Source organism: Pteropus medius, unplaced genomic scaffold (assembly GCF_902729225.1).
Source record: "Pteropus medius unplaced genomic scaffold, Ma_sr-lr_union100, whole genome shotgun sequence".
In the NCBI taxonomy this organism is placed as follows: Eukaryota; Metazoa; Chordata; class Mammalia; order Chiroptera; family Pteropodidae; genus Pteropus; species Pteropus medius.
Window position 1 is genome coordinate 5,034,076 of NW_024356336.1, and position 23,684 is coordinate 5,057,759.

The following is a 23,684-nucleotide window of genomic DNA, read 5'->3' on the forward strand; positions in this document are numbered from 1 at the left end:
TTCCAGGCTGCAGACTGGTGGGGGGAGGTGTCAATCACTGGCTCTGGAACAAATGAGATAACGTATGACAAACCCTTATATTATGAAAAATAAACAGCAACATCTTAAAGTGAAGAGAGACAGTGAACTCAAGTGAGTCACCAGCCAGAAACCAAGAATGGCACCGGCACCATCATATACACTTAGAATGACTGGGAATAGCCACAGAAGAGGGCACAGATGGGAAATCTGACACATGGAATTGCAGGGGACTCCACCAAAAGAGGACAAAGAACGAGTGGGAACTGGGAATGGGACATAAAGAACTCCAAGTGACTGAGGTGAAATTATGATGACATCTTGCTTTTAAGTACCATTTGATACTCTTTAGCATTCTTTACTGTTTCTGTGAATTAGATGGGGCAGGTGGTTAAATCCTAGGTATTGTTGAGAAATCGTGGTCCAGAGAGAAAAGTTATTTGCTCAAGACTACACAGCAAGATTAGTGGTAGTCTGTGCTTCTGACCCTTGCTATCTCGAATTTCCTGTGTCACCTTACCACCCACTGATATCTGACCCCAGAACACCTTCATTGCTGGTTTCCTGCAGTGTTTTGTTTTGTTCTGCACTGCATGGTACTATAGAAAAAAATCTTTTAAAAACAACATTTCCTCAGTAACCTGTAGCATCAAACACATTTTTTATCTTCTAGATTTGAGCCAATCCTGACTTTAATTTGATATTTTTAATACAATTCGAGGAGGACAAGGTAAGAGTATGTTTGGACTGTTTTTTCTTGAGATTGTAGAGAAGTATAGACTATAGAGTCTAAGGTTAACAAAGTCACTAGCCAGCTGTGGCTACTTAAATTTAAATTAATTAAAATTAAGTAAAACCTAAAATTTAGTCTACCAGTTTCAATAGCCACATGTGGCTCGTGGCTCCTACATTGTCAGAAATAGATCATCACCATCATTGCAGAAGGTCCTATTAGATAGCTCTGATCTAAAGCTGCAGTCTCAACCAAATAACTTCCCTATAACCTTTTTATCTCTAAGTTCTTCATAACCTCTAACCTTACAAGGAAGGCTTGGAGTGCATAGGAGTGTGATAGGGTTGTCTGTGGTACAGACATGTCTCAGGCCATGTCCTTACATTCTCTGGTTTATCTTCCTAAAAGCCACGAGCAGTCAACTTGTTTTTCACAGAGAGGGAAAACCTCTGACTTTAGGTGTACAGACTCTTGATCAGGAGCTACTGTGGTTGGGCAGCATTATGCTATGACAGACTCTAGAACCAGTTATTATTTGTTCCATATTTATATGTGGTGTGCTACATGTGTCATTAGTGGCACATATTTACATAGTCATGTGTGGATAGATCCATGGATGAGTGTGAAGATACATGCCTACATTTGGAGAGGTACAAGTAGGGGAGGACAACTGCAGCCAGAAAAACTGTACGGAGGAATGAGCTGCCATGTTGCTGCCACTGTCCTTAGGAATATTCTCTGTTGTGGCTGCTGGTCTCTAACTGGAATTTGATTTGCAAATTCTTTGGGTTTGCAAGAATAAAACTCTGAATGCAGAGTTACAGGTAAGGGATTGCTCTTAGTTAAAGCCATCAAGATAAATTCCTTAGTTCAAGCGCATCAAGATAAAGTACGTGCCCATGGCTTATACTGCGAGTGTCTTTTTGGCAGGGCAAGACAAAGAGGGCTCCAGTATGTCAGCATGACTGGGTGGTAGGGCATCCTAAAGTCTGCTGTAGATTTTGGTCTTTATTCTACCAAAATTAGGGTTTATGGAACATGGAGGAGAACCACATTCATAGTAGCTGTCTAGAAAAGGCATCTTTTATTGAGTTTTCCATGGCTTTTATTGGGTTATTATTTTGTATTAGGTTTTCCATGGCCCACTTCTGAACTAGATCTGAATAAGAAAAGGAAAGTTCTCTTTTTTTCTCCACCAGGTCATCATGTATGTATGAATTAAAAACCCATCTGTATAACCAAGGCTATTGGTAATGACCTAGTAGATAGCACTGGGATGTTTGTGACTTTGGATGGATTATAGAGCTCTATTGTACAGTTGTTGACTCTCTTTTTAGAATGTTCTTTGTTCTTGCCCTGAATTCAGCAATTTCCTCTTTTAAAAAAACAAACAATTAGAGGTATTTCTATACAGTAAATGACCTATGTAAAGATACAGTGTAGGGAGTTTTGACAGATGTATACCTATATGAAACCAACACCACAATTAAGATACAGAACGTCCTTACCCGTGAAAGTTTCTTGTCCCTTGGTGGTCCATTTTTTCCTCCAGTTCCAATCACTGATCTGCTTTCTGTCACTATAGTTAACATTTTCTGGAATTCTGTATAAATGCAAACATGCATTATGTGCCCTTTTTGGAAGGAAGGGAGAAAGTCTGGGTTATTTTATTCAGTGTGATGTTTTTGAGGTTCATTCATGTTGTAGCACATGTCAGTATTTTGTTGCTTTTTATTGCTGAATAGTATTCCATTGTATGGTGTTACCACATTTTATTTATTCATTTACTTGTTAATGGATACTAGATTATTTTCACATTTTGGCTTTTACAAATACAGCTGCTATGGCTATTTGTGTGGACAAATGTTTTCATTTCTCTTGTGTAAAGGCCTAGGAGTGGTATGGCTTGGTCACCTGGAAAAGGTGTATGTTTTACTCTGTAAGAAATTGCTGAACTGTTTTCCATAGTGACTATCCCAAAAGCAGTGTATGAGAGTTCCTGTTGTTCCATATCCTTGCCAACACTCGTATTACCAGTCTTTTTTTTCAGCCATGCTCATGGGTATGTAGTAGTTTTATTTTTCATTTCTCTAATGACTAATGATGTTGAGCGTCTTTTCATGTGCTTATTTGCCGACGCTATCTCTTCTTTGTGAAGTCTCTGTTCAGATCTTTTACTCATTTTTAATTGGGTTGTTTGTGTTTCTATTATTGAGCTTTAAGCGTTCTTTTTATATTCTGGATAATAATCTTCAGTCTTCTTTTGAATCTTATAGTAATTTTTTTGTTTTTATAGCTGGATAAGAAGGCCTAATCTTCATTTTAATGTTTAAAACTGAACTTATTCCAAAACAAACCTATCATTCTTCCTTATCTCAGGTAATGGCATTCTTTTTTGGGGGGGTGGGTGAGCAACAAGAGATTTATCATTTTTATGAATTAAATTTTTTGAAGTTGGAATATTTTAAAGGATTTTGCTACATATATTATCATATCTGGTGTAAATTTATAATGTGTCTTTTTCTTCAAAATTGACTAAATCAAATCAAGTTTCAGTGAGATGAAATGAACTGATAAAGTTTTTTCTGAATCTTTGAAGTAGTGCTTTTTTTGTTTCTGCTCTTACTGAGTAATGTACTGTATTTAATTTTTTCTTTTTACATTTTGACCCCCTTCATCCATTTCCCCCACCCCTAACCCCCTGCCCCTGCCAACCACCAGTTTGTTCTCTGAGTGCTTTACTTAACAAGATGAATTAAAATAAATCCACAGGTCCACCCCCAGGCATCTTGCAGTGAAATAGCCCAATATAGGAATAAAGCAAAAATCTCTAAGACTGCCAAAAGAAAGAAAACAGATAACCTATGCAAAAGTAACAATTTTAAAGTAGTCTTTTTTCTGTCCACAGTTCTACTTCATCACAAGCCTTAATCCTAGATACTGAGGCAGTAAATTATTTATTGCTTATGTCTCAATTAAAAGGCAACTACAAATTTAGTCCCATTGAGTGGGAAGGCGACCTACGTTTGAGTGGCTGTCCTGTGTTACACACTGTGTTGGAAGTTGTATGAGTTGAGGTGTTTCTTTGTTTTACATGTGAAAAACATCAGGGCTCAGAGGGTCTAAATGACAGTCTCAAAGTCACAACTGAAAGAGACAGATTTAAGGCTCTGATCCAGAGCCCATGCTCTGTCCACCTCTCCCCAGGATGGTAAATCCCCTAGGCAGATGTCCTGAGTGATCTGAAGTTAGTTCTCTAAGCCAAGGTGTACGTTAAAGATCTCTTGCTGAGGCTGGGGCTCCTACTGAGGCAGATGACAACCTGGGTGTGGGTCAGTTGCATCCTGATGGAGGAGATGGAAAGATTGGATGGATATCCTCCCATACCGACAAACCAACTAAATTCTCTACTTCTTTGGCCACCTCCTTGCTTAAAACAAAAGCAAAAAACAAAACTATTTCCTTTATTAATGTGTTGCTATACCAAGTTAATGCACTTACAGATTGTTATTTTGTATTACTCTTTTCTTCAGTTTAGGAAAATTGATATAAATTGGCAGTTTTCTTCCTTCCAGGGTACCTTTTGGTACCCTGTTGAATTTCAAACACTTAATTTTGTATATCTTTCCCCTCTGGACAATGACCTAAGAGCTTTGCAGAGGTAGAAACTAGGCTTTTGCCAGTCAGGGCTTTGGGGAATAATAGCTGAAAGTAGGCAGGAGACATTAGGAAGATCACTGATTTATGGAGTAAGTCAAGTGTGCTTTTGATGGGGGTGTTATGGGTGGATTTATTATATAATAAAGTGATCAAGTTTATGCTTTCCTAAGAAATCAAGGGATTGATATATAAAACGATATATCAGATACTTGGGCATCATGAATTAGCCTATGAAATGGTATTTCTCTCTCTTTTCTTGCAGAATGTGACCACTGTCCTGAATTTGGTATTTTCATTTCCATTGCTGCCTCTATCTTAATTGGTCTAGCATTTGGATGACTATATTTTGCATGCTTGCATAGTCCTAAATTTGGGCCTTTGCCATGTCGAGACAGGGTGTCGCGAAACTCAGTTTTTGCTTCTCCTTAATTGTGAACCTGGTATGTAGACTCTGCTGCCCCCAGGCTGGGTCAGCTGTTACTTCTAGAGTCCCTTGTTCTCTAGATTCCTGCCAGCCCTTCTCTGTGTCTCCCCCCCCCACCCTCCTCAAGCTCAATCAAATAGCTAAAATGACATTAGGACAGGAATCATTCTTAGCAGTTGGTGGGATAAAACATGTCATTTTCTCTTCAGCAGCAAGAGCGCACATACTTAATGTCTACTATGGCGGGGTGGTAAAGAGCTCAGGCTCATAGGCTGCTTGGATTTAGATCGCAGCTCTGCCACCTACTTGAGTGTGACCTTGAGCAAATCACTGAACCTCACTTAGGTTCCTCATCTATAAAACAAGAATATTAATAATACCTACCTTCAAACGTTGTTAGTATCAGATGAATTAACACCTACGAAACTAGTAAAACAGTGCCTAGAACACAGCAAACATATTAGTGTTAGTGGCTATTATTTTCAGTGATGTTTTAGTGCCAGGCATTAAAGTTTCAGGCTCTGGAAGTTAAACATATGTTATCTTTAATCTTCACAACAGCCCTGTAATGTCAGCATTGGTACTCTTACGTGCGGATGATGAAACTGAGATGGAAAGAATTCATCTGCGGTAGGAAGAGGCATTGGTCTGTGTGGCCTAAGGCTTTGCTCATTGCCCTGGATTCCACTGCCTTCTTTTTTTGACAGGCCCCGGGAAGTCCTCTTGACCTAAAGCTTTGATGAAATCTATGTGAGAATTGGGTGCACCCTTTAGTCAAGCACATATGACAGGGCAAGCTAAGGCCAAGGCCAAGGTCTGACCGATTTAGCTGGTAAAGGTACAATGAGCCACTTTTAGATTCAGACAATTCATTACTTACATAGAAGTTAAATGAAGAGTAGCCAAAGGTACCAGCTCCCCAAGGTCTTTGTCTCACACACCAAGAAAGTGTGACACTGAAACAGAAGGGGCAAGATGGCTGCAATGTGAACTGTGGGATTCCTTGTTGCTGGAGTCAATTCTAGACTATGGCTAAGCTCTTCTGAGTGGGGTAGGACAGAAAGCCTCATCCTCATCAGAACCTGGGAGGTGACGAGAATTTGTCTCATGACAGCCTCCTAGGGGAGACAGGGAGGTGAGAGGGAGTCGGCCTTGAAGTGCACCTCAGAATCCTACCTTCCCCCAAGTCCTCTCATGTTCATTGAGGATCACAGGCATCCAAGCTTTTGCCTGCATGGCCCATGTGGACACATGCGAGGGTGGCACGGCCCAGCAATTCTCCTCTCTCCTCTGGCCCACAGGCCCATAATCTCTCATCTTTCACCTGAAGCTCTTGGCTCTCCTGGTACATACGAAGGCCAGTGAGCTTTCTAGGAATAAATGTCAAGTTCATCCAGCTGGATAAAGACCCTTGAAGATGGAGACCCACATTGAGTATAGTTTTTGTGTTTGTTATACACACATACGACATGGTCTTGCCCTCACTTAGAAACACCATAAAATAGGTTTCTTTGTAGGTGAACTAAGGGCCACCTGGTTTCTTTAGTTGATAGCCTTGAAATTAGTCTGACCATCAGTCTGACACCTAAGAACTGAAGAGTTGAAGACTTCGGGAGTTTGTCCCCAGTGCCCTAAAATGTTGAGGGTGGGTAGAAGATGGTAACACAAAGCAAAGGATCTCAATTAAAAACAAAAAGCCCAGAGGGCCTTTTTAGTCATTCATCTCTGGTATCAAATGTCAGGCACTATGCTAAATTTTCAAGGTGCTCTCTTGCTGACAACTGTGAGTTTAAGGAGTGGCTATAACAAGACTGACCAGGGCAGACTTGGCCTAGGTTATGACCTCCATAACCCACTCTTCTTTGAGCAAGAACTTTATAGCAGACATAATAAAGCATAGGGAGCTTAATGAGGTGAGGAATGGGCAAGAAACTGTCCTAGCTTGTGCTAATAATTCCTGATACATAGTGGCTGTCTCCAAGGAGCCTGAAGCAGAGCTTAGACATTATCTCATTAATCCTCCCCAAACCCCCATGGGGTAGGCAGGTGGCAGGCATTCCCCCTTGCTCTCAGGATCAGAGAGAATGGGGCCCTTATGTGACTTTCCCAAGGTCATACAGGGTGGCAAAGCCCAGCTTATAATTTATTGCTTTTAACGCTTGAGTCTGTGTTTTTCTTCCCTCCCTTTCCCCGCTCCCCTGCTATTAACAGACTACACAGGAATATTTTAATCAGGTGATTTTCATCAAGTGTCCCTTCCTTAAGTGCTCTGGTTTGGAAACCTACCAGGGCAATTACAGAGAAGCAGGGCTGGAGTGAGGCAAATCTGTAGCCTGTGGGCGTAGATAGTGAGTCCTCAAGGAACCCTAGGCTCCCTTCCCTTCCCTAGTGGTTCTTGCCCACTCTGGGTTTATCACTGGTATCCTGCTTTAATGCATTCTTTGTGACAGGTTTTTTGCTTGATTTCATTCTCTTGGGGATGTTGAATGGGGTAGTTCAGTTTCACCCTACCACCTTTTCACTGATCCTCCTGTTTTTACTCTGTTCATGGTAGCATTTGGCCTCCAACCAGAGCCCTTTCCTTCTTAGGCAGTATGCCCTAATCTACCCCTCTTATGTCCCAACCTTAGAACCTTAATTTATTAAGTACATTGATTGACCTGTGCCATCTCTATTTTATGGACGGGGAAACTTAACCTTGGGCCTATGTTCTTTTCATTATACTGTGCCACTGGTGATAATTAGAGTCTTGCCTTACTATTTCCCCTTTTTTTTCACTTGCCTTTTATTTTCATAATCCTTTAATAACAGCTTTATGCAGATATAAGGCACATACCATACAAGTCACCTATATAAAGTATACAATTCATTTGTTTTTTAGTATATTCACAGAGTTGTCGCTATCACCACAATCAATTTGAGAACAATTAAATCATCTCAAAAAGAAACTTGTACCTTTTAGCTTCTACCCTCATCTTCCATTCTTCCACCCTCTAGCCTTAAGCAATTGCTTATCTATTTTTTGTCTCTATAGATTTCCCTGTTCTGGACTTTCATATGAATAGGGTAATATAAGATGTAGAGTTTTGTGACTGGCTTCTTTCACTCAGCATAATGTTTTCAAGGTTCCTTCACGTTGTAGCATGTATCAGTACTGTGTTCCTTTTTGTGGCTGAATAATATTCCACTATATGGATATACCACATTTTGTTTACCCATTCAACCATTAATGGACATTTATGTTATTTATGTTATTTATGTAATATTAATATTAATGAATAATATTACTATAAACATTCATGTACAAGTTTTTGTGTTGACGTGTGTTTTCATTTCTCTTGGGTATATAGTGAGGAGTAGAATTGCTGGGTCACAACTGCATGTTAACTTTATGTTTAATTGGTTGAGGAACTACCCGACTGTTTCAAAAGCAACGACACCATTCTATATTCCCACCAGCAGTGTATGAAGGTTCTAATTTCTCCACAACTTGTACAACACTAGTTATTTTCTGTCTTTTTGATTACAGCCATCCTAGTGGGTGTGAAGTGGTATCTCATTGTGGTTTTGATTTGCATTTCCTTCATGGCTAATGATGTTGAGCAGCTTTTCATGTGCTTATTTGCATTTGTATATCTTTCTTGGATAAATATCTATTCAGATCCTTTGCCCATTTTTTAATTGGATAATTTGCCTTTTTATTATTGAGTTGTAAGAATGCTTTATATATTCTAGTCCCTTATCAGATATATGATTTGCACATATCTTATACCATTCTGTAGGTTGTTTCACGTTCTCGATGGTGTCCTTTGCAGCACAAAAGTTTTTAATTTTGTTAGAAGTCCAGTTGATCTATTTCTTTTTCTTTGGTTGTTTGTGCTTTTGGTATCCTGTCTATTGCCCCACTTTCCACTTGCCAGGCACATGGGCCCACTTTGTGTCTAATCCTCGGAAATACATGCTACACGGTGGGCAGGATCAGCCCTGCCCTTCAGATAGAGACATAAGGCTCTGAGGTTATGTGACTCTTCCAAGGCCACCAAGAAGTTAAGTGGCCATGCCAGGAACCACCCTGGACATTGGTTCAAAGCCCATGTCCAACATAGGCACTCTCACAGTTCCGTGGAGGTATCAGCATAGAAAGACAGGCTCTGCTCTTAGGCAGGACACCAGAATGCCTGCTCTTAACACTGTGTTAAGAATCCCCTTCTCAGAATGGTTGCTTGGCAAATGTTGGATTATTCCTCCCATTTTACTTTTCGTGTCTTTGCAATTAAAGAAGCCTTCTGAATAAAAATGAACTTAGAATCTTGATTGAGAGGTAATGGACCTGCCTTTCAAAGGCCTGCCATCCATTGCATTCAGAAAACTAAAGATTACAGCCATGTAAGAAATTCCTCAACTCTCAAGTCATTGTCTTTATTTTATAAAGAACCCCCAACTTACACTGTATAGTAATATTTAGGGATGTGTATTTTTGGGCATGTGGTGAAAAGATTTTTAGCATTGTTATTGTTTTGAGTGTTTTTGTCTATCTGTTCTGTGTGTGTGTGGAAGAAATGAAACAAAATTATGTTGTAACTTCATAAAGTATTTCTACGATCAGGTGGTCTTCTTGAGCAAGCTCAAAGTGTTAGGATAACCAGAGCTAAACCTCTGTCGTCATCTATTAGAGTAGTATTTATTGTTGATTCCGCCCTGTGCTGATTTATGGTGCCTTTCTAGTATGTTGAACACTTGCAGGCAAACTGTGCTTGCCTTGCCAGCTAGCACATGCTCATCGTGCCCAGCTTTTCAGCTCATACAGAGAGATCTCTAGGTGGTGTGCTCCAGCCCTGCTGGACCAGCCCATTAGAAATGTGTTGTCGGAAAGGAGCGCATCTGTTTGAGGATGCAAGTTACTACCTAGTACTACCATTTGATACTTTTAAACTGTGTTACATAGAGCTGATTTATAGGAAAAAGCCCTGGTGAGCTTCGATTTTCGGTCATCTGTTATGTCAGCATGTGCACATATGTTTTTAGAATTTAGAATTTTTTTTTTTCAGACTACTGATCAAATAATACAGCAAGGGAAGACCCAAGTCTTAATTACCTTTTCTTGACCAGTGTCTAGCTACAGGGTCAGTGCTCAGCAAATGTTGGTTTAAATGAAAATAAGAATCCACAAAAGTCTCTCACTATTCTTGCTGTCTAATCCATCAACTTTTAAAATTCTTTCCTTCAGTCTTCTCCATCTGCAAATGTTTTATTTTAAATAGATGTCATTTTACCTGTAAATTTTCCCAAAAATATCGTATGTGGTACTTTTTATACCATCTTATCTTCATCATTATCTTATTATGATTAATCTGTTAATATGCATGTTGTTTTGCTTGATTATACAATCTTGGGGGGACACTTTTCTTTCTAAGTTTTCATGGTTTGGAGGACCGCTTTAAGATTTCATCATGTAAAGTCTTCTTTGTTTTACTACCTCAGAATCTATTCTAAAAATGAAATTCGGGGAGAAAGAGAGACATAAAAATCTTGGACTTGTTGCATATTGCCAGATCGGTTCCCCCCAAGTTGAGCCGATTTGCAGCATGGTCAGATGTGTTCATGTGCATCTCTCTCTGTAGCCCTCCCTCAGTGGGGCTTAGCAGTTGTTTCACTTTGGTGATTTTGCTGAGCACTAATCAGCAGCAAGGGTGACGATTTTTTGTTTTCTTACTGTAAACTATTTATATATATATTTCATTCCTTTCTGTTACTGATCATATGGAGAGTTTTAAAAATACATTGTTCTTTCTGAGCTCTTTGTTGCTATCTAGCTTAATTGTCCTAAAGTAGCGGTCCCCAACCTTTTTAACACCAAGGACTGCTGCTCCTATGAGAATCTAACGCCCAATGATCTGAGGTGGAGCTGAGGCGGTGATGCTAGCGCTGGGGAGTGACCGCAAATACAAATGAAGCTTCGTTCACTTACTTCACTTGCCCACTGCTTACCTCCTGCTGTGCAGCCTGCTTCCTAACAGGCCACAGACCAGTACTAGTCCACAGCCTGGGGTTTGGGGACCCCTGTCTTAAAGAAATTGGCTTCATTCATGTCACCTCACCATTTCTCAGAATAACTTATGGATGACCAAGCCGAACTTTTTTCCACATTGCTTTTTTCCACCTGTCCCAAAAGAATTTATTAAATAATTCCTTTATACATCCTTATATTGGTCCTGGTTTGTGTCATATTAAGATCTTATAAAAATTTAAGTGTATTTTTGGAATTTCTCTTCTACTTGTTTTATTTTTCTAGTTTCAGAGCAGCATCGCGTTTTATCGATTTGTTGTTTTATAGTAATCTTTTTAAATCTGGAAGAATGAAGATTCCACTTTTACCCTTTCCTCTCCAACATCTTTCTTCTTAATTTAATAACTCTTGGGTGTGCGTAAGCACCTAATCCTTACCTTTTAAAAACAAGAACAATCGGTGTTCTTTATTAAGTTGCCTTTCAATTTGTAGTAAAACTGTGTCAGTGAATTTCTGTGCACAGGTCAATACTTGACATCTGGTAATCAATGACTCACTTTAAGAATGGATTTAAAATTAACTTTTGTTTAGCATTTTCAAACTTTTAAAATTTTTCACCTCTTTTTCCAGTCTATTGAATTCTTTTTTTTTTTTTTTAAATTTAACTCATGAGGCATCTTACCGATTTGAAAATGGAAATGGAAGTAAGTTCTAAGTGGAGGTTTGTAAAGTCAGGCATGAGATATACACAGAACTGTATCTGAGTTTCAGCATACCTGATAAAATGTAGTTTGAGGGATTGGGAGATATTTAAATGAGAAGGCAGAGTTGAAATACTTGCTCATACACCCAGCTTCTGACAGGCAACTTCTTGGTTGTTCTTCTGGTACAAAGGAACCAAATAGGAGAGAGGCTGTTCTTGGTTTTTCTCTACAACATGATACCTACTGTGGGAGAGTCCAGCTGGGTCTTCTGAAAACCAGCCTTCAGCAAAGAAGTCCTGGCTTAATCCTCAGGCAATTACCATATGGAAGTTTCCAGCAAACAGCAGCAACAGCCAGCTCCTTTTTTCTGTATCTTGGGCAGTTTCCATCCCCATTTCTATGACGACAGGCGGGGGAAACTGTATTCAGGTACTTCTGGCTTCTAGATCCAGAAAAAGGTTCAGGCTCTTTGTTCGAAGAGCAAGAATTGTCTGTTTCTTTGTATATAGAAGAGAAAAAAATAATTCTTATGATTCAAGGGAAAAATGGGTGGGGCTGCCCTTTTCCATTTCTTCACATAAATTATAAGTCTTGATTCTAGCCACCACACCTTTTAAGAAAAAGTCTGGGACTGTTGTTTCATGTGAAACTCTGTACCATATTGACACTCTACCCTGGCCGACAGCAGCAAAAGGACAAAAGGAAGGAAGTTTCCTTTTTAAATCCCCAGGAATTTTTTGATGAGATAATATTACAGAGTGAAATATCTCTCCTCCTATTAATTCATTGTTTGGCTCCTTGTGTAACAGTAACCCACTTAGAAGCAGGCGGCCTTTTTGAAGTTATTTTAAACTTTCAGTGGAGTGTAGAGATATTGTAACCTTGGATAAGAGCACCACCAGCCTGGGTTTCAGTTATGCCGTTTCAGACATGTGGAAAGTGCACCAGTATATCTCAAGGATTTTGTACTGAAAGCTTCTTAAAGAGCTGATCTTGGTTTCAAAGCTTGGCTTGATGTTCCGTACTCAAGGGAACATAGTTCTGTTTCTCCAGATATTTAACCTTGTCTGACGTAGTCTTTTGGCTTTGAAGTTCCTGTAGATTCTTTTGTACATTAACAAAACAGTGAAACCACGAGAGTCAACTTCTTCGGGCTCTGAGAAAATTGAAGAAGGTCCATCTTCATTCATATTTCAACATAAAACCAGATGTTTGATACCTGGCACTGATGACGGTCAGGTATATGCATTGCATCTTGTTAGCCATTTCGCCCTAACAGCTCCTTATTTGGAAATGCAAAGAGGATGTTCAGTGCCTCTCCTTGAGGGTTATAGGATCTGTCTGTGTCTGGGAGAAAGTTGGGGCTTCTCAGAACAATCATCCTGGTTATTGTGTCTGCCATCTGTGTAACACCTGAATCCACATCACACCCTGGTGCCACCTGAGAGTTATTTTTGGTTATGGGGGTGGTGAAGGCTGCTGATTCTTTCTACATCATGTCTCCCTGAGTCATCCCTATGCTGTGTTACCAGCCATCCCCAGCGCAGATCTTGGATGGCTCCCAGAGCAGCCATCCCAGACAGAGACTCCCTCCAAATGTCCCCTGTCATATGCAGGGAGATCGTAGGGTCTCTCTTTAGCCTGATAAAATGCTTTCCCACCGGACCCATAGAATCTACTGAAACCCAGAGAAAGGGATTTCTGTCCAGGAGTACATATAAAGTTTTTAATCACAATAATGCATGTTCATGTTTACAAAAAGACAGAGTACTTCATGACTTATAATTAAAAAGAACGTTCTTCTGTACCACCTTTTGGCATCCCTGATTGCTATTCTCAGAGGCAACTATTTTCAATTATTTAGTGGTTTCTTCTGCTAGCCACCTCTGTGAATATTTCTAAATTTCTGTGAATGATTTCTAAATAACATGTTTATACTGCTGCTTCATATCTTTAGTCCATCATTTTTTTTCTACTTCCTACTATGGAAGTTGAAGATTTTGTTCTCATAGTCCTCTTTCTCCCTCCTCCCCACTTCCCATTTCTACATTTTTTCAGTATAGTCATATCACAATTATTGCTTAGATTAGGGTTTACATTATTATGGCTGTCACTCTTCTCAACTGGGCCATGCAGACCATACCTGATTATGTTATACAATTCTGGTGTAACTTTGTTTTTTTTCTGGAGTTAATAATTACATTCTCCTCCCCCCCCCACTCACACATACACACACTTTAGTTTGCTATATAACTATCACATTTCATGTTCTTGTTCAGAACTATAACATTCTTCTCAGAGCTGTCAAACCTACCGGATAATGACTCAAGTTATTGTTTGTTTATTTTTTTGGCTCTTTCTCCTGCAGCCCTCATCTTTGTGGTCCTATCTGGACTGGTCACTTGGCAGGCTGGTTGCATAGCTGACACCCTGGGATTTCCCATCACCATCATCCTGGGAATTCCTTCTATGTCTTTTCTCTGTTCGGTTTCCCGTGCCCTGGGCCCCGTGCCTGCCTCTTCCTTGGTTTATTCTCTTGTTTTGTTGTCGTTGACAGCAGCTTCTGAGATTGGGTATGGGTGGGAAGTTTTGAGGTTTTGCCTTTTAGTGAGGGACATCCTCTATCTCCTTCCCCCTCTATTGCCTTTACAAAGCGCTGTCACGAGCCTGCCTGAGTGAAGGGCAGCAGTGTGGTGTTCTCTGCAGGTAGAAAGCGTTATGCTTGGCTGCTGTGGTTCCATTCAAGAAAGCTCCATGGAAGGGATGACATTTAAGCTGATCTTGAAGAACAAAGTACTTTAAGCAAAGGCATTAATGCACAAACAAGCATGACAAGTCTAGAGAAAGTGAAGGAGAGGGCTTTCCCACTGATTGAGCATCTACTATGCTACTGTGATTATGTATTTTATCTCATTTAATCCTTACAGCAGTACCCCATTGAGTCAGATGCCATAGTCCCCTTTTTACAGATGAGAAAATCGAGATTTGTAAAAATTGAGTCATCTTCCCAAGGAGATGTGCTTCATAAGAGGCAGGAGTGAGGTTTAAACACAAGGTTGCATGATTCCAAAGCTCTCATTTTTTTCCATCCCAAAACACTCCTTGGAACAAAATCAGGAGGAAAAGAGCAGGAGCCATGGCTTCATAATATTGTCAAACCTCAACATAAAGGACTCACTGGGCATTTCCCTTCAATAAACTTAAGCAAGGACACTGAGCATCCAAAGTAATTTTTCTGACAGCACAAGGCCAAAGGTATAACATAGGATGTATTTTCTGTTACATCCTTACACTTAAATTGTACTTATTAATTACTTGCTTTCTTCTGTGGATTTGTCCCAGGAGTTTTGCTTGTCTTTTCATTCCAGGCCATCCTTCCCTTTCTTCAGTGTTCCGTCCAGTGGACTCTTTCTCAAGTTCCATTCTACATTTTTGGGTTTGATTTTTTTTCTTTACATTTTCATCAGTAGTTCTTTCTGACATCCCCTAGTTTTTAACCCACAAGTTAACCATTTTTAACCTTCTTAAGAATATTAAGGCAAAAACTTCTTAAATTTCAAACATCAGACCAGATAAACCTCACACAGCCAGCCAGACATTTTAAGAAGATTCATAAATGCCTATAATTTTTAAACATTTATGTGCCACATTAAGTTTAAAGTTAACATGCTTGAACATCATTCATTGAGAAGTATCCTAAGGTTAATTTTGAGTGAGTAAGCATTCAGAAGCACACACAGGTCTTATATGTAGTCGCTGCCTGTATGTCACTGGCTGGTGTCAACATGTATGAATTAACAAGTTCGTTTTTATGTGATGACTGTCAGGAGTGATAGTGTGGAAGCAATGTCTAGCTGAATGTTCAGGAGAATATATGCATTTCATATGTCAGAAGTCCTCATTATCTATCTATAGATGATTGTTATCCAGAAAAGGACTTAGAGATCTTTTTAACTTAGGTGCTAATATTTCTCAGTAAATAGCGGAAAGAAAGGTTTGGTTGGGGCTTTATCTTGGAAAATGAAACAAAATAATAGTTTATATTTGAATTTAACATGTTAAATTCTGATAGCAGCTTTGTACTGATTTCTAAGAATAAAGAGTGAATCACATGTGGGTGGTGTTGGGGTGTTTTCGCAAAATTGGTTGACATATGGATGTGGCTTCCTTCTCTTATGTTTGACTTAAGTAGGATCATCAAAAGTCGTTTTTCCAAAAATGTTAGAGGACTCTCACTCTTCCCAAAGTTCTGTCTTAATCCTTTGATTATTCTCTGTGGAAGTTCCCATGTGGATTTCTTTTGTAATCCTGTACTAGATTGGTTGCCATTGGCTTTGAGTGTAATCCTGTTGTTAACTAATATGAGTTTCATGGACTCCATTGTATTCTGCATCAGTGGCTGATTTGCAGTTCTAGTTTGCAACTTATTTACATGGTCTAGTCACTATATCTGTTTTCTCAACAGAGGTTCCTATGAGGATAAAATAAAATACATAAACTTGGTAACATAGTAGATGGTCAATTAACAGAAAAGCTGTCTCTTTCATTCTCCCCAGACTTGGCATATTCATTTGCATTTTATGCCTTTGCCTTTCAGAATATTCCATCCTTTGAGACAGGTCAGTTCCTTGTTGTTCCATTGAATTGCTCTCAACCCGGGGCTGTACCCTTCACTCTTCCGCTCCTTGACGCCTCTTGAGTCCAGGCATAGTACTGCCAGAAGATGTGTCACCCGTCATCCTAAAATAACTATTTTCATTATGCCATTCTTCTGATGAAGAACCTGTATCCAAATTCCTTTTTAGTTTTTGAGCCCTTCTCTTTCCTTCTTGATATAGACTGTGGCCCCCTCCATACTGATCAAGGCTGGTCTCATTCCTCTTCCCCCTCAAGCCCTTAGCTCCTTCCTGGGCTTGAACCGACTGCCTATCCTCTGTCTTTTTTCCTTTCAGTCTTACTCTTCCTTTGAAGCTCAACTCAATGTTCAGCAGTTGCGCAGACTTCCCAAACATTCTAGCAACTCTTGTTGCCTACATTAATTTAGAGCTGGCAGGCAACCTTTCTTTATAAAGATTTTATCACTTATTCTTTTTTCTCCAATCAGATAACCAGCTCTCAGAGGAAGGGATAATACAGTTAAACAGGTGCAGCACAAAGGCACTGGATTATGAATCCAAGGGTCAGGTCACCTATGAGTGCTGCCACATGCTGGCTGTGTTGTCTTAGAAAAACTATCCTGAATGACTGTTCTCATCTGTAAAATGAGTCGGGGATAAGGAGAGTATATTAGTGTTCTATTTGCTGCTGTAACAAGTTACTACAAACTTAGTGGCTTAAAGCAACACAGATTTATTCTCTTACCTTTCTGGAGGTCAGAAGTCGAAAATAAGTTGGCAGGGCATCATTCTTTCTGGAGGCTCTAGGGAGAATCCATTTCCTGTCTTTTTTAGCTTCTGGAGACTGGCTGCCTGCATTCCTTGGCTCATAGCTCCTTCCTTCATCTTCAAAGAGCATTGCTCCATCTCTTCTCTGTTTCCGTAATTCCTTTTTTCCTTAAAAGGACTCTTGTGACTACATTGGACCCACCCAGTTAATCCAGGATAATCTCCCCACCTCAAACTTAATAACATCTGCAGAATCTCTTGTGCCATGCAAGGTAACATTTTCACAGATTCTGGGGATTAGGACATAGATGTTTTGGGAGCCATTATTCCGTCTACCACACTGGGTTCTTAGGTCTCTTATGCCTCTTAACATGCCGTGAATCTAAAGACATATTTCTCTCAGTTATTTAAGGAATTTAGCATTGTGCTAGGCTCATTAATGTCTTGATAAGTTCTGTTTATCCACAAGGATTTCCTCTTCTCAGATTGTTATTAGGATTGGGGCGTTTAGGGGGAGGAGTGAAAAGGTAAAGGCATTAAGAAGTGGACATTGATAGTTATGAAATAGTCAAGGGGATGTAAAGTATAACATAGGGAAAATAGTCAATAATATTATAATAACTGTGTATAGTGCCAGGTGGGTACTAAACTAATGGGGGGATCACCTTGTAAATTATATAAATATCTAATCACTATGCTTGCTATACACCTGGAACTAGTATAAAATAATATTGACTGCCAACTGTAATTGAAAGAAAACAAAAAGATTGTTATTAGGGATTCTAGGGCCTGATACAATGATAGAACCGGGAGCACAAACCCTTAGAATTGTTTAGGTTTCCACTGACTATACTTTTCCTAGCAAAAATTTGACAGTGCTACTCTACCTATCTTTAATTTATGGTTTGAAAATCCTGAAAAAGCTCCAAAGAATTTTGCCTGTTTTCTAATAACCAGGGATAGCCATTAAATAGCCTGTTGATTACACTGGTGATTCTGCTGTATATCTAGTGGTCTCTATAAATTTCTGAATGTATGTTTCCAGGTCCTTTTGCATAAATTGAAGTAGATGCAGCCTAAGGTGCCAAACAGTCTTGGTACTAACCTAACTGGTCTCATCTATAACTGCTGTTTAATGGCATGGTACTTCACAGCATTTCAGATTGGCATTTGCATGGGAGCTATGCTGTTTTTCTGTCCCTACATCCCATAGGGTGGTGTCCACCTCAGGTGACTACTGCTTACAAAGCAGTGAGAAAGCATTCATAGAATATTTTTATAGTGGGTCTATTATTTTCTCTCCAGTGCTCAGCTCATTGTGCTGAGATAGGATTACCAATGGGTTAAAAATATACCCCCCCATCATATAATTTTAAGTTTTGAGATTACTTTTGATTATCAAGTCTGAGAAATGTAAAATGTGACTCAAACCGAACTGCAGCCTGCATATTGAAGTTTTCTTTCCCTTTTGTTTCCTAGATGCACCCACTGGGCCTATGTAATAACAATGATGAAGAAGACTTGTATGAATATGGCTGGGTAGGAGTGGTGAAGCTGGAACAGCCAGAATTGGACCCGAAACCATGTCTCACTGTTCTGGGCAAGGTAAGCACCAGGCCCTCCAAATCATTCTGACTCCATTTGGTGTTCTCCACTCTCCCGTTTCCTCCATTCCTCAAATGGTTGCTTACAGAGAAGAGCCTTGTGGTACATTACTCCATCCTAGCTGAAGTCCAGTGGGTTGATGACGAAGACATATCTTGTAGCAGCCCACCAGGTGCTTACACGTTTGGACTCTGATGGAGACTGCTAGCCTCAGAGTTCCCTCGACCTACTGTCCACTGTGTGGCCTTGGGCAAGTTACTTACCCTCAAGGAGTCTCAGTTTCTTATCTGTGAGTTGGTTCGATAATAGAGATTCATAATACCTTATCTTATACTCTTGGGGCCAGATGTTTCAGAATTCTATAATTTTGAGGGTTTAGAAAGGTATTAAGGTTATATATATTTTATAATAAGTAGCCCCGGGAAGATTTGAGGTAGTACTCAGTAATCAAACACATTTATATTTGTCTAGCAAAGTATATGGATATTCACCTTAGTGGGATAACTAAAATCTAAATAGCCTCGTGTTGGTTTAGGGCAGCTTTACCTCCGAAACGAGTTCAGGTTCATTAAATTTTGCTGCCAAGTAAGCTATGGAAAAACTTTTGGGTCTTAGAGCTTTTTTGGTTTCAGAATGGCAGACAGCAATTATGGTCCTGTATTAGAACTTACCTCATAGAATGGTTAGGAGGTGAGATGAGATGCGAACGGTCTAGCACAGAATAAGCTCTCAAAAAATGTTTGCTACCATTGGCTGTTGTCATCCCATTTAGAAGTACTAAAAAAGATTGTTTTTTTAGCCAAGTGGGTCAGCATTACCTGACTGTAGTATAAGATAGAAATAAATTTATTTTGGAAAGTCATCTGTCAATGATCTTAAAATATGATAGGTAATAACCTGTTTTAAACTGGATCATTTTGTTAAAGGGAAAGGTTTAGAGAAAGTTAGTAGAATTTTGGTTGGAGGAATCATAGTATCTCTTTAGGGGATAGTGTTTTGCCTGGATATTTTTTTTATACTCTCAGAAGCTGCTGTTCTAGGTACCATGGGGAGACAGCTGGGGGAAAAGCAGTCCTGGTTCTTAAACTCTTGAAGATTTCTTGGGAGATCCAGGAAAGAGAAGAGGTATACTTGATGCAGGATACTTGAGAAGGGAGCTTTTCCCAGACTTGAAGAGCCCTAGCCCCTGTCTTCGGAAAGACTTTTGGCCCAGGAGACCCTCATGGGTCTGATTTTGCATCCCACTTGTCTTCTGAGTAGCTTCTGGCACTTGCTAAGTTTTTTGCCCCTTTGCAGGAAACAAACAAACACAGGAATTATTACCTGTTTGGTTTACAAGTCACAAAGTCGAAACAAGGTATTTTAGGTGGCCCAAGCCCTGATACTTCATCGTTTCAATAGTTGGCCAGAACTGCTTAATGATACTTGGAGAATAGTCACCCCCTTGAGAATATTTTAGTGTTTTCCTAGGAGAAATGCCAGCTACATCCAAAGGCTGTAGGAACAGTGCTTTCCTTGTAGCTATAGTACACTCCTAATATAAAAATTTCTCTTATACTTAAGCTGCCACTATGCAAGGCTCAGCAGCTTGTCTTAATTTGCTTTGCCCCAGTTCAGTGAGGCTCCACCTTTGCATTTGATGTGTCTATAAATGAGTTGGAACAGGGCTCCCAGAGACACCCCATTGTTCTCCCATGGCTTGGTGGTGTTGAAGTCATTCAGAGGACCCAATTGTTTCCTCCTCCGCCTGGAACAACCCTGTAGTGGTTTTTACTTGGAGCGTTTTGTATGGTTTGGCCTGCTGGCCTGTGAAGCCAAGAGGAATAAAAATCCAAGACATATATTGAATCATTAAGTACTTCTTGGGTTTATTCATTCACCAAATATTTATTGAATGCAGAGGCCCAGGAGCTAAGTGTATGATTCTACCTGCTTACAAGCAATAGTCTCTTACCCTCGCCGCATGTTTCTGTTTGGAAAGACTGTGTGATGGCCAGGCGGTATTTACGCGTGGTTAGTTACTGAAATTTGGCTTAACACCTGATTAAAATCATTAGCAAAAATGCTTGGGCAAGACAGTTTTGCATTTGTTTAAAACCTGGCTTGGTAACAGGAGGTGTGATGAGTCAGGTATCTCTCTCGCCCTTCCCTCTTTCTCTTTCTCCCTCTCTCTCCCTTTTTCTTTCATTTTCTTAAAATGTAGCTGTTCTCAGATTCAGGTTTTTTAACTTTGCTAACTGTGTTTTCCTTTTTTCTGAGCCCCAAGGGCAGTGGCAGGAGACTTCGGTAAAGAAATGCGAAGTGATCTTCATGGGTAGCCCAGTCTTTTGCAGAGCATGGTTTTCCATCATTTCTTTGCTTGTAGTGGCTATGGCAAGGAGGTGGACACTGAAGAGAGGCATGAGAAAGGAGGAACTACAGCCAAGTCAGTGTGGGAGGAGGGGAGAGGGATTCCTCTGCATAGATGTTGGGACTTGTTAAAAGCCATAGAATGGAGGACTCTTTCTGTCAGGCATTCGGAAAAGCCTGTAGGAGAATAGGGGAGAGTGCCAGACAAATACCCTTCTCCCTCCCCCATCATCCACCCTCATTACCCACCCGCCCACAGAAAATGCCATGGGGCGAAAAGTTGAAATAGAGAGGAATGTCCTAAATTAAAAAAAAGTAAATGCCTCTCCACAAGTTCAAATAAAGTTTCATTTTAAAAGCAGAAGACATAAACTCATCACCTTGGTTTATTACTGAGTGCTTTTGAACTGAGAAAGGATCACTATAAACTCATGAGAGAAAAGTGATTTATGATCCCCTCCTTGTAATCTTTTTGATTCTGTAGGAGGTGGGGGAGACAATAGGATCTGCTGCGGAGGCAGAGTTGAGGTGAGGGTGAGCCCCCCACACAGAGGCAGCAGGCCAGGGCACCAAGTCAGACCTGGCTTCACACCAGGCCCAGGGCAAGTCTTAGCTCTTGGGGCCTCTTTTTCACTGACTGTGAAGAGGCTTTTCTGGGTTTCTTGCTTATTTAACATTTTGAGCTTCTGTATCACATTTAAAACCTTCCCTTGATATTCTAAGTTGGGGAGGTTCTAGTGGCAGCATTGACAGACAGACTCGGTTACTCATGACAGTTTAAGTCCTAGAAAATTAAAATAGAATACAATTGACATTTCTGAGCAGCTCACTATTGAAAGTAAGGGTCTTACACCACCCCCAAAGTACAAGTGTCTATATTTATGCCCCAGGCATTTTAACCCTTCAATTCAACCAGTATTTATTAAGCATCTTATGGGACTGGTAAGAATTTTGAAGGTTGACTTTAATAGCTTTGGTTTCTATGACCCATCAGCCTCATTGAGAGTCATGGCAGAGAACACACAAGATGCAGTGGAGTTTCTAACAAAGTCCACCTGGCCCAGATTTCATGAATAAGCCTCCCTAAACCCAGAGTGAAGTCTTGGGGAGATTGAAAGACAGGATGGTCAACAGGCATGGACTCTGCTCTTTGCAGTACTTAAGAGGACAATGAGTAAGTTAATGAAAAGACAAGAGAATTTCAAGTCATGGAGACCCAGCTTTGGCTGAATGACCTTGCAAAGGTCACTTCAGGTCCTGGGGCCTTACTCTTCTCATTGGGGCTCATGTTGCCTTTGTCATTGCAGTGGAAATTCTATGAGATGTTTGTGGTGCACTTAACACAGCCTGGCTCAGAGTAAATTCCTTATGGTTCAGGTGCTCACCAAGTTCTAAGAGCTTTATGTGCAGTGTCTCCTTTCATTGTCAGACCAGCTCTGAGATTGTGTCTAGATTCCCATTTTACAGTGAGGAAATTGAGTCCCAAAGACATTCTCTACCTAACCTAGGATCAAGGGGCTCCCAAGTAGCTGAGCAGAGATCCGAGATGAAGACTGTTCTGTTTATTGCCTCATCAATGTTAGTCTCTTCCCCTTGCCTCCTTTTGTCTTCACCGGTTTTTCTATATAAAAATCAGATGCTTTTCAGTAGTTGTTGGCTCAGTTAGGACTATTGTTTCCACTTAATAGAAATCCAACTCTAGCTACATTGCTCTGAGGGTCTTGAAAAGCATCAGAGAACCCATGATGGGGGTACTGCCCCTCTTCTAGAATAGCTGACGCTAGTGCTCTATGCCAGTGGCCCCTTTCCAAGTCTTCTCTTCGGTGTGTCTGCTTTATTCCCCCACCTCCATCACCTAGTGGGAGACATAGCTCCCTAATATCCCTGGGCCTGACACTTTCTTGATTTCCAGTCTAAAAGACTCCAGAAAAGGAATTCATTGGCCCATCTTGGATCAGGTGCTCACCTTTAGTCTGGTCAGCTGTGATCTGGGGCTGGGAACATGCTGGAATTTAGCTTCCTGCCCAGCCATGTGTGGGAGTGAGAGGAAGATATATCTTCTAAAGAAAGCTGGCGAGGGCAGTGCTGGGCTTCCATCCTCTAAACAGCTCCCTGCAGTCAGCAAGTCATGTATGGGACCATAAGCTGGTGGGTGATAGCTTCAGTTTACCCTGAGTTGTCCAGAGAGGCTCCAATTGGAAGGGACTCCTCTGATTCATGTGTACTATGAAGAGTCAGATCCTTTTCTTGCCCTGAACTGAGGGCCAGTCCCTGACACAGACAGTCTTAGTTGTTAGAAGAGAAGTAAGTCCATGTGGCTGGAGAGGTTGGGCGAATTTTATAGAGAGAGACCTGCCTGAGACAAGGTGAAATGGAGGAATAATCTCCAGGAATAGGACAGAGAGAAAGGGAGCAAGAAGTTTCTTCAAGGGACATTGAAAGTTGCTGGAGAAGGAAGAGGCTTTCGGCTTAAGGAGTTTGGCTTTCAACATCTAGGTAGTTGGGAGCCACTGGAGGTTTCTAATGATAGGATGAGTGCCATAGATTCTGGCTTTGGAAATGTTCATTTGGTGGTGGCAGCAAGGCTGGTTGAGGGGAGGATCAGGTTATGCTTTGCTGCTGGATGTTTCTGGAAACTAAATGGACCCAGACATCAATTTTTAAAAATGCTTTGGTGAGGCTCAAACCAGTGACACTGGCAAGGAAACATTGTGTTTGCCTTCAGATTTCTTTGTCTCTTCATCTGCCTTTTTTATGTTTTCACATTTAGGCAAATGCGGAATGTACAGACAGCATGGCC

General features: G+C 40.4%; 1 protein-coding gene across 2 annotated transcripts in view; it reads left to right on the forward strand.

The window, feature by feature from the left end:
* The window catches only part of ZNRF3 (zinc and ring finger 3), a 138,106-nt gene that overhangs the window by 60,369 nt on the left and 54,053 nt on the right, over positions 1-23,684 (forward strand). For both annotated transcript variants that reach the window (XM_039861934.1, XM_039861935.1), the window contains exon 2: positions 18,410-18,535. In XM_039861934.1, the coding sequence (XP_039717868.1) occupies positions 18,410-18,535 (126 nt within the window). The remainder of the gene's footprint in view (positions 1-18,409; positions 18,536-23,684) is intronic.